The following is a 15,650-nucleotide window of genomic DNA, read 5'->3' on the forward strand; positions in this document are numbered from 1 at the left end:
GGGAGAGGATCCTTTTTGGCCTCAACGTGTTTTAACCTCGGAAGACGGCGGCAAGCTCTCTCCGGTGCCACTGCATCAAACAGCAGGAGGAAGGCGTGGATTCCAGAGACCAACCCCTCCCTCCTGGGCACCACAGCGCCCAGCTGCCGGCATCTCGTCGGCAGGAGGATTTCGCACTCTCGAGAGGAGGCGCAGGGGAAGAGGGGAGCTCTGAGCTTAATCCTGCACTGAGACGTCAGATTCTCAGGGCAGGAGCTTTTGTGGGCGCCGCGCCTAGCACGGGGCCTGAACCCAGTGAGCGGATGTGAACGAGGGGGGCCTGAGAGGCTGGCCTGAGAGGCTGGCTAACTTCCTCCAGGTTCCTAGAAGAAGCCACTTTCCAAGCTCTCGAGAAATGTTGTGAGCTAGTTCATATTGAAGGCCTCCGTGCCAACAGGCAGAGCAGAACGCACAGGCTGCTGGAGTCGATCCCGACAAGCAATCTTGGAACTCTTTCTGAATTTATATGGGGACCACCAGGATCTGGCAATTCCACTGAAAAAAAGAGTCGGAATGTTGCAAGGATAGGCTGCTGACAGACGGGAGGTGTAGGGGGGACACGGGGGGCTGTGTTCCCTGAGTTGCCCACCACAGTCCGTCCCTGCCTGCCCTCCTCACATGGCCATCAACCCTCAAGCACTGAGAGATGAGGTCTGTGCTCCCTCCCCTCAAATCTGGGGTCAGCACGACACCATGTGACCCTGTCGCCCTGAGGCTCCACTGTCACAGGCAACGCAGCTTCCAGCAGGCTCTCCTGGACACTCGTTCTTGCAGCCACCGTGCGTGGAGAGAGAGTGCCCAGCCAGGATCCCTGCTCTGAGCGAGTGCGCAGACTCCAGACGACCCCAGCCCGGCAGTCCAGAAGGTGAGGACGCCTGCGAATGTAGACAAGCTGCCCCTCCCGACCGACAAAGACAGAAACTCAGACCTGCAAGGTGAATCCGTCACAGAGAAGGAAACTCACACCCCCAGGTGAGCCCCCCCAACATAGAAAGGAACTCACACCCTCAAGGTCTGTCCCCCAACATAAAACATAACTCAGGGCCAGGCGCCGTGGCTCACGCCTGTAATCCCAGCTCTTTGGGAGGCAGAGGCGGGCGGATCACAAGGTCAGGAGCTCGAGACCAGCCTGACCAACGTGGTGAAACCCCGTCTCTACTAAAAATACAAAAAAATTAGTCGGGCGTGGTGGCAGCGCCTGTAATCCCAGGTACTCAGGAGACTGAGGCAGGAGAATCGCTTGAACCCAGGAGGCGGAGCTTGCAGTGAGCTGAGATTGCACCACTGCACTCCAGGCTGGGTGACAGGGCAAGACTCCATCTCAAAAAAGAAAAAAAAAGTAACTCCGATTCACAAGGTAAGCCCCCCACACAGAAAGGAGCTCAGACCCACGAGGTGAGTCCCCCCACTGCATGGCCTGGCACAGTCTGCAGGGCACTTGGCTCTAAAAACGGTGGCAAGAAGGTCAGGGCTCCTAGGGCTGCAGCTCAGGCTCCCTGTGGACTCGCCGTGGAGGCTGAGTCCTGAAGACAGGAAAGGGGCGAGGCCTTCGATGGGCAGCGCAGGAGGGTCAAGTGCGTCTGGGTGAACCCGGGGGAGGCAACCTCAGTGCAGGGTGCCGGGTGCGAGGGAGGAAGCAGGGGCTGGGCTGAGGCGGGAGGCAAAGCATTACAAACGCAGCCAGAGCTGAGAATGGCTCCTGCCAGAAAGACACGTTCTGGAACGGACTCGAGAAGTCAGCTTCTAAATTACACTGAAAGAAAGAACAGCTGCATTTTTGACACTAACATCAACTCCCTGGGGCCACCGCTTTGGAGTCAACGACTTGCCGTCCGCTGCTGGGGGGGCCCTAGTTGGGGGGGGTTGTGGGGGGTCCTGGTGCGGGGAGCTGAGGGGGGCGTCCCCGGTGTGGGGAGCTGAGGGGGACCCTGGTGTGGGGAGCTGAGGGGGTCGCTGGTGTGGGGAGCTGTGGGGGGGTCCCCGGTGTGGGGAGCTGAGGGGGACCCTGGTGTGGGGAGCTGAGGGGGTCGCTGGTGTGGGGAGCTGAGGGGGGTCGCTGGTGCGGGGAGCTGAGGGGGGTGTCCCCGGTGCGGGGAGCTGAGGGGGGGGTCCCCGGTGTGGGGAGCTGAGGGGGGGGTCCCCGGTGTGGGGAGCTGAGGGGGGGGGGTCCCCGGTGTGGGGAGCTGAGGGGGTCGCTGGTGTGGGGAGCTGTGGGGGGGCCCTGGTGTGGGGAGCTGAGGGGGGCCCTGGTGTGGGGAGCTGAGGGGGTCGCTGGTGTGGGGAGCTGAGGGGGGTCCCTGGTGTGGGGAGCTGTGGGGGGGTCCCTGGTGTGGGGAGCTGAGGGGGGGCCCTGGTGTGGGCGGCTTCGGGGGACCCTGGTGCGGGGGCTGCAGGCAGTTGGGGGTGCACGCGGAGGTCACCCAAACACCAGGCAGACGACTGTCCCCCAGCACTGCTGCTGCTGAGCCAGGCCCCAGGGTCCAGAGTCACCAGCACCAGGGGCTTCGGCCGCCACTCCTGAGCAGCGACGGTGAAGACGAAGGTGAAGGAGGAACGCCCAGGGCCAACAGCCTGAACTACAGCCCAGCAGAGCCCTGAGGCACCCGTCCAATGGGACCCTGTCACTGACTGCCTCGGGGAGCAAAGAGCACTGTCAGAGGAGAGCCCGTAAGCACTCCGGGCCTTCGAGAGCTGAGAGTCAGTCACTGCAACAGCTTCTGCCTCTCCGAGGCCCGGTCTGGCCTGTTCCGACCCCTTCCTGCTGGGGAAGTCGCCCACCGGTCTGGGCACAGGCTCACGGGGCTGGGGCCGTGGCCCTCCCAGGCTGCCTGTGCAGAGGGGCTGACGCTCCAGCCCTGCGCTCCGGGGAGCTCCTCGGACAAAGGTTGCAGAGTGCAAGGCGGACTTCATGTAAACAGAACACCTGGAAGTTTTGTTTATTTAAGTGAACATGCAGCTTCTTGTGGGGGCAGAAGTAGAAGCCGGGAGAGTCGGCTGCCGTGCCGTCCGGATGATTATGGCTTGGCATAGGCAGGGGGGCGAGGGACAGTGCCAGAGGATGCCGGGTACGGCGGCTCCACCCATTCCCTGACAGGCAAGCTGTGGCTCAGGCTGCTCCACAGGAACCCTCCTGTCTTTGTTCCTTCGCTTCGCTTCCCTAACCCTCCCTGCATGCTCCATCCCGGGGGACGAGAGTGGGTGAGGCTGTGCCCTCAGGTGGAGCGCCCCGCCCTCACCAGGCTCACCAGGAGGATGAGGGCGCATGGGGTTGTGCCCTGAGGACTGGTCTTGGACACTGGGAACAGAGATCAGTTCTGGAAAGGAGGTGGGCGGAGCCAGGGCAGCCTCCGTGTTTGGTGTGGGGTGGTCTAGAGGTGACCATGAATGCAGACTTTCCTCTCCGGGGTCTCCTGAGCACAGGCACAGAGGCGGGTGACAGCATCAGGAATCCAAGGGTCAGCCGGGGCAAAAGCGGCAGGAAGCACGGGGGCCGACCGGCCCTCAGGAGCAGGGGCACGTTACAGGGCGCACTGCGGCACTCCCTGTTCTTGCTAATCTTGCGTAACGATGCCCGATGCAGGGTTCCTAAGGTTCTGCAGTGATTTATTTATATGCAAATGCATTTATGAAAGCTGTCATCAAAGGTCCTTCCTAATTAGATGGTTTCTCGTAAAAGACCTTAAGAAAACAACGACCAAGCACAAGTATGCACTCAGCATTTACTTCATTCTCTCAGGACAAACTACACAATGTAATTCACGTAACCACTAACCAGCAACTGCAAATTAAGATTTTTGTAGGTCATGATTTCTAAAAAATGCAGCCACGCAATAACAGCCTTTCTAAAGCTGACTTTGTTTCAGTGAAACAAAACTATGATGACATCCCTAAGTTTCCCGCAAAAGAGCTTCGACGTGGAGAAACGGCGTGGACACTCCACCTAACCACACCATCAGGAGAAGAGGAGGCACCTGGGCCGGAAGCTTCTCTCCCGAGTGCACAACAGAGCATCAGCGAAGGCAGTGAGAAGAGTAGCGAGAAAAAGGTTTAAAATCATCGATGAAAATGCAAATCAAGGTTGTCTTATTACAATTAAGACAAACTGGGCATGTGCATTTTCTCCACATTCGTGTGTATTCCGAAGTATCCCAGCTCGTGTGAACACACGCCACGAAGAACTGCCAAAAGCAACTCCATTAATGAAGCCAGTCTGGGCTTGTTTTTCAGTATGGAAATGAAAACACATCTGGAAGTATCTCCTCCACTAAAATGTCAACACTCATTACAAAATTTCTTAGACATTTGTATGATCTATTCTAAATACCTGGCAACTATCATTTCTAGTTGTGTAAAAATCGCCGAGTGAAAGACGTGGCACCTCACATAAGGACGGCTCAGTCCAGCCACGGTTTCCACCTCACGGGCCGGCACAGGGTCTGCCTCACCTTTCAGTCCACAGGACCACACAGCTGCAAGAGCAGGGATGCAAAGGGAGCTGTTGGGCAGCTAACGTGGCGGGGATGCCCCTTTCCTCTTCAGCCTCCACGTGTGGTATCTCACACCTCACAGCAAAGGGCCCTCCTGGAAACCCCAGACTCTGCACTTTCCTTGATGTAAACTGTCCACAGAAGTCCATCCTGAAGGGCATTTTCCCTCCATTTTCCCGTATTCCCCACAAAGGAACCAGCCCAGAAAAGCCGTCTTTGACCACTCTTTGTTTCCATGTGACTGAAACCCACAGCACCCGTGGCTGGGGTAGAAACCACCCTAACCCCTAGATCCCTGGATCCCCGTCCCGCCCGACACGCAGACACTCCTGGACATCTCTCCCAGGTAGTCCACGCCTGCAAACGTCCAGAAACCGACTTCTGGAGCCTGTGGCACTGATTGCCGTGGATCTGCTAAGTCCCACTCACACATATTTGTGGTTGCTACAGAGAAACATATTCAGACATATTTGTGGTTCCCAAACTTTGCAAACACGTGACCCTTTTAAGAATCTGGTGCAAGCGACAGAGCTCTCTCCTGCCCTCATGGAAAACGTGCCCCCACAGAAGGCTCTGCAGCCACGCTGGGGCCACTGAGCCCCGGGACCCGACACACCCCCAAAGGAGGCAACCGTGTGGTCCCTCTGCACCCGAGAAGGTGGCCTGTGTCTCAGTCTGTCTCCTGCCCGCGACTGCGCACGTGAGACGCAAACCCCCTGCAGCCGGCTGCACCCCCAGCGCCGCCCACCCCCAGCTGCACCCCCAGCGCCGCCCACCCCCAGCGCACCAGCCCTGCCCCGACTCAGCCCCTCCCCCTCAATGCTGTTCCCCCCCAAACCCCCACACCCTCCCCCTCCCAACACCCTCCGGTTCCCCCAGCACCCAGGCCCTCCCCTTCAGACGGCCCCAGCGCACCAGCCCTGCCATTGCCCCCTGCCCTGACCCCCCAACAACCTTCCCCCACCCTAAGCTCCCCTCGCCCAACAATTACAACTCAGGGACTAAGAATCCTCAGTTTCAAACTCAAGCCGGGAAAACAGCACCTGCTGCATGAAAAGGAAGACACCGCAGCACCTTCAGGAGGAGGCAGGCGTGGGGCGGGCGGGGCGAGTCCGGGAGATCCACGCGCGGGGCAGGTGGAGGGCGTGGTGGGGAGTCCGGGAGATCCACGCGCGGGGCGGGTGGAGGGCGTGGTGGGGAGTCCGGGAGATCCACGCGCGGGGCGGGTGGAGGGCGTGGTGGCGAGTCCGGGAGATCCACGCGCGGGGCGGGCGCAGCGAGTCCGGGAGATCCACGCGCGGGGCAGGTGGAGGGCGTGGTGGGGAGTCCGGGAGATCCACCCACGGGGCAGGTGGAGGGCGTGGTGGCAAGTCCAGGAGATCCACGCGCGGGGCGGGCGCGGCGAGTCCGGGAGATCCACGCGCAGGGCGTGGGGGGAGTCCGGGAGATTCACGCACTGGGGGCTGGGAAGCGAAGGCCGCCCACGGTGCTAAACTTAAGAGCAGAAAGTAAGTGGCTAAATTCCGAGCACCCTAAATAAAGCCGATTGGAAGAAAATGACTCGCGTCGGGCCAACGAAAGTCCTTCCCACTCCTGGAGACATTTCTCCCCACGAGCGCATCTCATGAGCCATCTCCGTGGAACACACCCGGGGAAACGGTCACCAGCACCCGCTCTGTGGGGAGCCGGGCTCCCAGCGCGCCTGGGACAGACCCTGCAGTGACCGGCCCGGCTGTGACCAGAGCCATGTGGTGACCCAACCGCACACGTGCCCACGACACACAGCCCCGCGGGGGGAGGGCAGGGGCCTGTCCAGGGTGAGCACCAAACTGCCCGGGGGCAGACACCGCGGGCGCTGGACGGTTATGGATCCCTCGGTGTTAAAATCCCACTTCTAAAACCTTGAGCGAGGGCTCTGAGGACCGAGTCACCTTCCCTGAAGCCGGCAGGAGCCTCGGGTGGCTGGGACACCAGCTCCAGGGATCCCCAGGCCCTGTGCCCCACCGTCTGCAGTGGGGCTCGGTGCTTCCTCCTGCTGGGCAGAGGAGCCCACGGGGCACTGCTGGGCTCAGGAGGGGCCCCAGGAAGCCTGGCCTTGGAGGGGCAACCGAGAAGCCGTTCTAAAGATAAAAACCATTATGCAAGGTTGTCTAAACAAGAAAAACATCTAACTGCGAACACGGTATAGCTCTCAGCCTGTGTTCTCATGTCTAAGGTGCTCAGCTTCTAAAATGCTGATTAAAAACAAACAACACAACCACCTTTGCACCCTGTAAAAATAACAGGAGAAAAAATCAGGGGCGTGTTTTTCTCCCGAGGAAAACACCCTCGAGGGCTCAGAGACGTGCCGGCTGCAGATCCCGCTCCGTGACTTGGCAGTCACACCACAGCCGGAGTCTTTCCACCCCAGGACAACTCTTTATTTAAAGAACCACAGTGGTAACTTCATTAAAGGTAGTAACGACACTAAGGAGGCCAGTACTTACGCTCGACGGGTGCTGAACGGCAGCCTGGTGTTGCAGCCTCACCCGCTGGGGCATCATGACGTCATCCTGCGGTACAGAACACACTTTACGTTTGTTTGTTTGCACTGATTGATGGATGGGCTGCTACGGTCCCGCCTTATTGCCCAGGCTGGAGCGCGGCGGCACCATCACGGCTCACTGCAGCCTCAAACTCCCGGCCTCAACTGAGCCTCTCGCCTCAGCCTCCAAACAGTTGGGATTACAGGCTTGAGCCCAGCCCCAAGAACATATTTTAAACTCATGTAAAGCAGTTCCTACTGGCAAGTAAGAAAACGATAGACAATCCAACAGCAAAACAGGCAAGGACCTTGAACCGGCCATCAAGCAAGAGGATTTCCAGTGGACCAAAAACCTCATCGGCCATCAGAGAAACGCAATTAGCTATGCAATGGAGAGAGAAAAATAAAAAACGCTGACAATTCCAAGTGTACTTGATTAGGCTGAACGAGAGCTCCTATGCACTGCTGGCTGCGGCGAGGACCTGCCACCGCTGTGGAGGGGACGTCTGTGGTGAGGAGCTGGGGACCCTCTGCGGTGAGAACTGCCACCGCCGTGGAGGGGACCGTCTGGCATCTCCCAGCAAAGCGGAAGACAAGCTGCCCTAAGACCCTGACGTCTGACTACTTGGGTAGGAAAAGCCCCACTCACACGCACAGACCTGCTGACGGCAGCTCGTTCACATGTGGAAAGAACCCAATGGCGAGAATCACAGATAAATGAATTGTGCACGTTAGTTTCAAACGCCATTCAGCAGCCGAACACACCATGAATTTCACAAGCCTAATGTTCAGTGAAACAAGCAAGACACGAGAATATACATCGTATTTTCCACTTATTTAAATTCAAAACCCAGCCAAATAAACCATATTATTTAAGAAATGCACACACAGTGTGTACCAGGGGTCCCAACCCCCGGGCAGTGGGCTGGTACCGGGCCATGGACCAGGCCACACAGCAGGAGTGAGCAGCGGCCGGGCGAGCGTCACCAACGGAGCTCATCGTCCTGTCAGAGCAGCGGCTGCCTCAGACCCTCACAGGAGCTCAGACTCCACTGGGAACTGCGCACGCGAGGAATCCAGGTCACAGGAGTGAGCGGTGGCTGGACAAGCATCACGGCCTGAGCTGCGCTCCTGTCAGAGCAGCGGCTGCATGAGACCCTCACAGGAGCTCAGACTCCACTGGGAACTGCGCACGCGAGGAATCCAGGTCACAGGCTCCTTATGAGAATCCACCTAACGCCAACAGCCTGAGGTGGAACCGTTTCATCCCGAAACCATGCCCCCACCATGGGTCTGTGAAAACACTGTCTTCCACAAAACCTGTCCCTGGTGCCGAAAAGGCTGGGACCACAGATACAAACCATAAAAGCAGCAACATTATAACCCTGAAGATCAGAAGAGCGGCCACTTTTTGAGGGGAAGTCGAGGTGGGGGCGTGGACGGGACAGTCCCCCTAAGGTGCCCGCAATAAGCATTTATTGATCGAGTGGTAGCTACACAAATATTTGCTTCATAATTGACTTGTAAAGTGGATATTTATGTTTTGTGCATTTTTCTGTGGGTATATTCTATCTCATGATAAAAAAACATTTTAAGTGGAAGTATGTCATTTAAAGGCACAAACATACTCAATAGAAGAAATAAGAATAATGTCATTGGAAGGATATTTGGTTTTTTTTTTTTTGAGATGGAGTCTTGCTCTGTCGCCCAGGCTGGAGTGCAGTGGCCGGATCTCAGCTCACTGCAAGCTCCGCCTCCTGGGTTCACGCCATTCTCCTGCCTCAGCCTCCCGAGTAGCTGGGATTACAGGCGCCGCCACCTCGCCCGGCTAGTTTTTTGTATTTTTAGTAGAGACGGGGTTTTGCCATTTTAGCCAGGATGGTCTCAATCTCCTGACCTCGTGATCCACCCGTCTCGGCCTCCCAATGTGCTGGGATTACAGGCTTGAGCCACTGCGCCCGGCCGGAAGGATATTTGTTTTTAAGCTGAACACTAAGATGAACTAAAAGACCCACATTTACGTCTCTTATTCCAGCAAAATGGCCTCAGAACATTCAGATCATCCAATGAACCTGAGGGATGTCGAGAGGAACCTAGCAGGGCTGAGGAGAGGAGGTTAGGGAGGGGAAGTGGGAGGAGGGCAGAGAGAAGAGAATGAAGGAGGGTGGAGAGTGGAGGAGGGAGGAAGGAGGAGGCATGGAGGGAGGAGGAAAGAAGACAGAAGAGGAGGGGGTAGGAGGGAGGAGGGATGGAGGGAGGAGGGGGGAGGGAAGAGAACAGAAGAGGAGGGGGAGGAGGGAGGAGGGACGGAAGGAGAAGGGAGGAGGGAAAAGGACAGAAGAGGAGGGTGGAGAAGGGAGGAGGGAGGAGAGATAGAGGGAGGAGGGAAGAGAACAGAAGAGGAAGGTGGAGAAGGGAGGAGGGAGAAGGGAGGAGGGAGGAGAGATAGAGGGAGGAGGGAGGAGGGAAGAGAACAGAAGAGGAGGGGGAGGAGGGAGGTGGAGGGAAGTGGGGGTTGGGGAGAGAGAATAGAGGAGGGAGGGTGGAGGAGAGGAGAAGGGAGGAGGATGAAGGTGGAGAAGGGAGGAGGGAGGAAAGAGGGGGACGAGGGGGACGAGGGGGAGGGCTAAAAACCTGCGTATGACCCTGACAGGTGTTTCAAAAAGAAGAGCTGAGGAGGCTCCAAGGAACTGCAGGCACCACCTAAGGGGCAGGTCTCTGCCCACCTTCAAACACAGGGGAGCCTCAAACCTTCTGACCCCTGGTCCAGACACCTAATCACCCATGCCCCAAGCCCAGGCTGAAATGTCCTGTGGGAAGGTCTCTTGCACCTTCTAGAACCAGGGCCAGACCAGTTCCTCTATGTAGTTGGCCCTCAAAAATATTTGTAAGACATGGAGGTCATTATGTTCAGTGAAACGTCCAGACACAGACAGACAAATGCCGGTGTTCCCACCCGTGCACGGGAGCTGAGGAGACGATCTCACGGAGGTAGAAGGACGGCGCTCACCAGAGGCCGGGAACGGCAGTGGCGGGAGGATGAAGGGGGTTGGTTAATGGACACAAAACTAGAGTCAGGCAAAAGGAGTAGTTCTAGTGTTCGACAGCACAATAGGGAGGCTATAGTTAACCATAAGTTATTTTATATTTCATAAGAGCTAGAAGACTTTTATGGCCAGGCGTGGTGACTCACGCCTGTAATCCCAGCACTTTGGGAGGCCAAGGCAGGAGGATCACTTGAGGTCAGGAGTTCGAGACTAGACTGGCCAACATGGTGAAACTCCGTCTCTACTTAAAAAAAAAATTCGCCGGGTATGGTGCTGCACGCCTGTAGTCCCAGCTACTCAGGAGGCCGAGGCATGAGAATCACTTGAACCTGGAGGTGGAGGCTGCAGTGAGCTGAGATCGCATCACTGCACTCCAGCCTGGGTGACAGAGAGAGACTCCATTTCAAAAAACAAAACAAAATAGCTAGAAGATCTGGAATGTTCCCAACACAAATGGTAAATCTTTGAGGTGATGGATGGTCCAGTTACCCTGACTTGATCATGACACATGGCGTGCCCGTCCCGGGTACCACGTGTGCCCCGTGAACATGGCGTGCTCGTCCCGGGTACCACGTGTGCCCCGCGAACATGGCGTGCCCGTCCCGGGTACCACACGTGTTTCGCGAACATGGCGTGCCCGTCCCGGGTACCACACGTGTTTCGCGAACATGGCGTGCCCGTCCCGGGTACCACACGTGTTTCGCGAACATGGCGTGCCCGTCCCGGGTACCACACGTGTTTCGCGAACATGGCGTGCTCGTCCCAGGTACCACACGTGTTTCGCGAACATGGCGTGCCCGTCCCGGGTACCACGTGTGCCCCGCGAACATGGCGTGCTCGTCCCGGGTACCACGCGTGCCCCGCGAACATGGCGTGCTCGTCCCGGGTACCACGTGTGCCCCGCAAACATGGCGTGCTCGTCCCGGGTACCACGCGTGCCCCGTGAACATGGCGTGCTCGTCCCGGGTACCACGCGTGCCCCGTGAACATGGCGTGCCCGTCCCGGGTACCACGCGTGCCCCGCGAACATGGCGTGCTCGTCCCGGGTACCACGTGTGCCCCGCGAACATGGCGTGCTCGTCCCGGGTACCACACGTGTTTCGCGAACATGGCGTGCTCGTCCCGGGTACCACGCGTGCCCCGCGAACATGGCGTGCTCGTCCCGGGTACCACACGTGTTTCGCGAACATGGCGTGCCCGTCCCGGGTACCATGCATGCTCCATGAACATGTACGATCCCTAAAAATTTCAAAAATATATTTGTAGAACAAATGAATGGGTCTTTAATGCGCCTCAGCATTTACAAAACACTCACGTACACATTTTATTGATATTTATCACACTATTCTATGGTTGGAAACAGAACAGCTAATATTGTCTCTATTTTGTAGCCAAGAAAACGGAGGTTTGGAAAGGGTATGTAACTCACCCAAAGTCTCGTAGCAATTACACGTCAGGGTTAAAACTGGACAGAACGCCTCATCCAACATCAACGCCTCATCCAACATCACAGTTTTCCACAGGACTTTGCTTCTGACCAAGGAACTCACTTAACAGTCAAAGAAGGGCCACAACGGGCCGGGCTCCCGGAATCAACTTACCTCACACGTCCCCGTCCCTACCGTCTTGAAGCCGTGGGTCGGATAGAGGTGGGGCAGCCTTTGGAGGTCCGGCTACGGCACCATTCAGCGGCGACACTGGCAGGGCCAGGGCGAGGCTCTCCAGAGGCCGCGTTGGCTCCGAATGAGCCTCTGGGACCTGGAGCTGTTTCTCCCCAGCCAGGGCTCACGGGGCCAGGAATCGAGGGGCAGACATGGGAGTGGCCACTCACTGTCACCCCAGTGATGCACTAGGGGAGCTCCTCTTCCTGTTCCCTGACGTACGGTCCACAGGCCCAGAGGCCGGAGTCCCAGGGAGTCCCAGGGAGGCCGGAGTCCCAGGGAGGAACACGGCCACCAGGAGACGCACGATGACGCCGCGGGATGGAAGCTGAGACCGCCTCCGGCCCCTCTGGGCTCCTCATGCCTCTGAGTCCACACCCAGAAAGGGATTCTCTGTGCTGGCCTGGGGATTGATCCTGACCTCCCGGGGGAATTGGCCTACGTCGCCACAACAGAGGCAGGACGGAGTCTGCGATGCAGGAGAACGCTTGGGCGTCAAATTACTCCACAGAGAACGGTTCGAATAAAGTGGCCAGTACGCAAAGACAGCCAGGCATGTAAGTAAAAATAGACAAAATACCAGACAACAGAAGACTTGATATGTTCAAATTATCACACACAAAAAATTTTAAAACTCTATGCAAATTGTATTTAAAAAACTAAAAGATACAAGACATGAGCCAGTCATAAAAGGCCCAATATTGTCACAGTAGGACCCCGCGCACAGCCAAAGTCATGGGGACTGGACGGAGACGGGTGGGAGCCAGAGGCTGGGCCGTTTTATGGGGACGGAGCTTCAGTTCGGGAAGACGGAAAAGATCTGGAGAAGGGGGCGGTGGAGGCTGCACAGCAATGTGACTGTACTGAACTAGCACTTAAAAATGGCTAAAATGGTAAATTTTATGTTATATACATTTTACTACACACAAAAACTAAAGGACAAAGTTGAACAACAGAACTTTTTTTTCTTTTTTTTTTGAGTCGGAGTTTTGCTCGTTACCCAGGCTGGAGTGCAATGGCGCGATCTCAGCTCACTGCAACCTCCTTCTCCCGGGTTCAAGCGATTCTCCTGTGGCTGGGATTACAGGTGCCCAGGACCACGCCTGGCTAATTTTTGCATTTTAGTAGAGACGGGGCTTCACTATGTTGGCCAGGCTGGTCTCAAACTCCTGACCTCAGGTGATCCACCTGCCTTGGCCTCCCAAAGTGCTGGGATTATAGGCGTGAGCCACCGCACCTGGCCAAGAATAGAACTATTAGAACTAAAATACAAATCCCAATTAAGCATAACACAGACAAATTTAACAGCAAAACAGATTTTCTAAAGAGATAATCAGTGAATTTGAACATAAATAAAAATAAATTATTCAGAATTCAGCATGAAAAGACCAGAAGATGAGAAACAGAGAAGAAAAAAAAAAAAAAGAAAAGAAAAAGAAAAACCAAAGAGTTATAAAGCATAATAGGGTCCCAGAAAGAGAGGGAGAAAAGTGCACTGGAAACAAGCAAGCTTTGGAGAAACGATGGCTGAGAAATTTCTGAGACCGATAAGGACACCAGCACACACGCTTACAAAGCCCAGGCCGGGCAAGGCACAGAAACTCCAGGTGCCGAGTCCACTTCCCGGAACGGATGACTAAGTTGCTTCAGAGCAATATTCTCCATAGAGTAGCTAGAAAAACACTAAAACAAAACAAAATGCCTGTTGAAAGGCACCAGAGAACCACACAGGCCACAAGGACCAAAGACCGAGGTCTGGAGCAGGAAAGCCCAGAGAGACGAGCAGGGCGCCCCGGGGAGGCCATGGGGCCCGGCCAACCTACCACTACCCACCTACCCACCTACCCACCGGCCCACCTGCCCACCAGCCCCTCTGCCCACCTGCCCACCGACCGGCCCACCTGCCCACCTGCCCCTCTGCCCACCTGCCCACCGGCCCCTCTGCCCACCGGCCCACCGGCCCACCAGGAGCCAAAGTCAGCCCCAGGGGAGGTGATGGTCATCCCGACCATCCAGTTATTTCTAAAACCAGCGTCTCAAAGAGTTACTGATTCTGAGCGCAGTGGGGGAGGGGCCACAGCCACGTGGCGCTTCTGCCGCTCCCAGGGCTGGAAGGAAACACGGGGTTCGGGGACCTGTGAGGACGGGGACCGGGGAACGCCCAGCGTTTTCTGCTGGGACCCACGAGAACCACCTGCATTTAATTTGGGGAAGACAGAGAAAGAGGCCACTGGGAAGGGGCAAGAAAGGGGCTTCCGAGGTGGTTATTTTCAATGGTGGCCACACGAATATTTGCTTTACGATACTTTAATGATACTTTATGGACATTTGTGTTTTGTGCTCTTCTCTGTATTCTTTTTCTTCATAATGAAAATGATGAAACAAACAAGAATTTTGAACATGAGGTCGTTGCTAGAAGCACTTCTGTTCAACATGGTACTGGAGGTCCTAGTCAGTATCATGAACTGAACCAAGAACGTGGAATAAGGAAGATTGGAATAGACATTGGAAAGGGGTAAAAGGATCCTTATTCACAGGTGACATAATATTTCATAGTAAATTGTAAAGAATATGCAAAAAAAAACCTCTACTAGAATAAGCTAATGTAGCATATTTATAGCAATAAAACTTGGAAATTAATTAATACCACTTTTCAATAGCACTGAAACCCACAAAATACTTAAAGATATATTTTATTACATTTATGTTGAAGACCCATATCCTAAAAACTACAGAACATTCTGGAGAGAAATTTAAGAAGGCCTAAATACATGGAGAGATACACTATGTTTACGGATTAGAAGACTCAACACTAAGATCCTCGAGTGGATTTACAGATTCAATGTAATCCCAATAAAAATCAGCAGCCTTGACAAGTTCACTCTAAAATTCTGCCAAACTCAAAGGACCTAAAAAAAATAAAAAAATAAAAAAAAAAACCAAACAGACAAAAACCAACACAACCATTTTGACAGCAGGAAAAACGAAGCTGGAGACTCACAATCCCAGATTCTGAGACTTACTATAAAGCTATGCCGTAGCTTTATTCCTGCAGCTGCTAGAATAATCAGGTAATAGTAACCAAGACAGTGTGGAACTGGTGTAAAGAGGAATATAAAGATCAGTGCAACAGAACAGAGTACAGAAACAGATCAAATAGATCTATGCTGTTTTTGGGGTCCATTGATTTTCAACAAGGGTGCCAAGATAATTCCACAGAGAAAGAACAGGAACATTGGAAAAACTGGACATCATCTGTGAAAAACAATCTGCAACCCCCATATACACCATCTTCAAAAACTAACCTGAAATGAACCACAGGTCTCAGTGTAAAAGATAAAAACAGAAGACGTCTAGGAGAAAATGAAGAAAACCTTGGGGCAGACAAAGGCTTCTTAGGTTCTTTTTTTTTTTTTTTTTTTTTTTTTTTTTTTGAGGCGAAGTCTTCTCTCTGTCGCCCAGGCTGGAGTGCAGTGGCACCATCTCGGCTCACTGCAAGCTCCGCCTCCCGGGTTTACGCCATTCTCCTGCCTCAGCCTCCCGAGTAGCTGGGATTACAGGCGCCCGCCACCTCGCCCGGCTAGTTTTTTGTATTTTTTAGTGGAGACGGGGTTTCACCGTGTTAGCCAGGATGGTCTCGATCTCCTGACCTCATGATCCGCCCGCCTCGGCCTCCCAAAGTGCTGGGATTACAGGCGTGAGCCACTGCGCCCGGCCCTTAGGTTCTTAGAACACAAAAAGCACAAATGTTATTTTTTTAAGTGATAAAATGGTCATTATCAAAATTCAAAACTTCTGGTTCATCAAAAGACACTTTTAAGAAAATGAAAAAAAAAAAACAATAACGACCAGCCATAGACTGGAAGATAGAACTTGTATACAGATCCCTTTT

The 15,650-nt window shown here is 54.8% G+C and overlaps 1 protein-coding gene across 10 annotated transcripts in view; it reads right to left on the minus strand.

Moving 5' to 3' along the window:
- Window positions 1-15,650, minus strand: part of B3GNTL1 (UDP-GlcNAc:betaGal beta-1,3-N-acetylglucosaminyltransferase like 1) — a 137,777-nt gene that overhangs the window by 92,026 nt on the left and 30,101 nt on the right. For 9 of the 10 annotated variants that reach the window (XR_012088961.1, XR_005238826.2, XR_005238824.2 and 6 more), the window contains one exon: window positions 7,013-7,078. The exons of the other annotated variant lie outside the window; for it this stretch is intronic. Coding sequence is in view for 6 of the 9 variants with exons in the window: in XM_008013386.3 (XP_008011577.3) it covers window positions 7,013-7,078 (66 nt within the window). In the remaining 3 variants the exon portion in view is untranslated. The remainder of the gene's footprint in view (window positions 1-7,012; window positions 7,079-15,650) is intronic. 10 annotated transcript variants of the gene reach the window in all.

Source organism: Chlorocebus sabaeus, chromosome 16, assembly GCF_047675955.1.
Source record: "Chlorocebus sabaeus isolate Y175 chromosome 16, mChlSab1.0.hap1, whole genome shotgun sequence".
Lineage (NCBI taxonomy): Eukaryota > Metazoa > Chordata > Mammalia > Primates > Cercopithecidae > Chlorocebus > Chlorocebus sabaeus.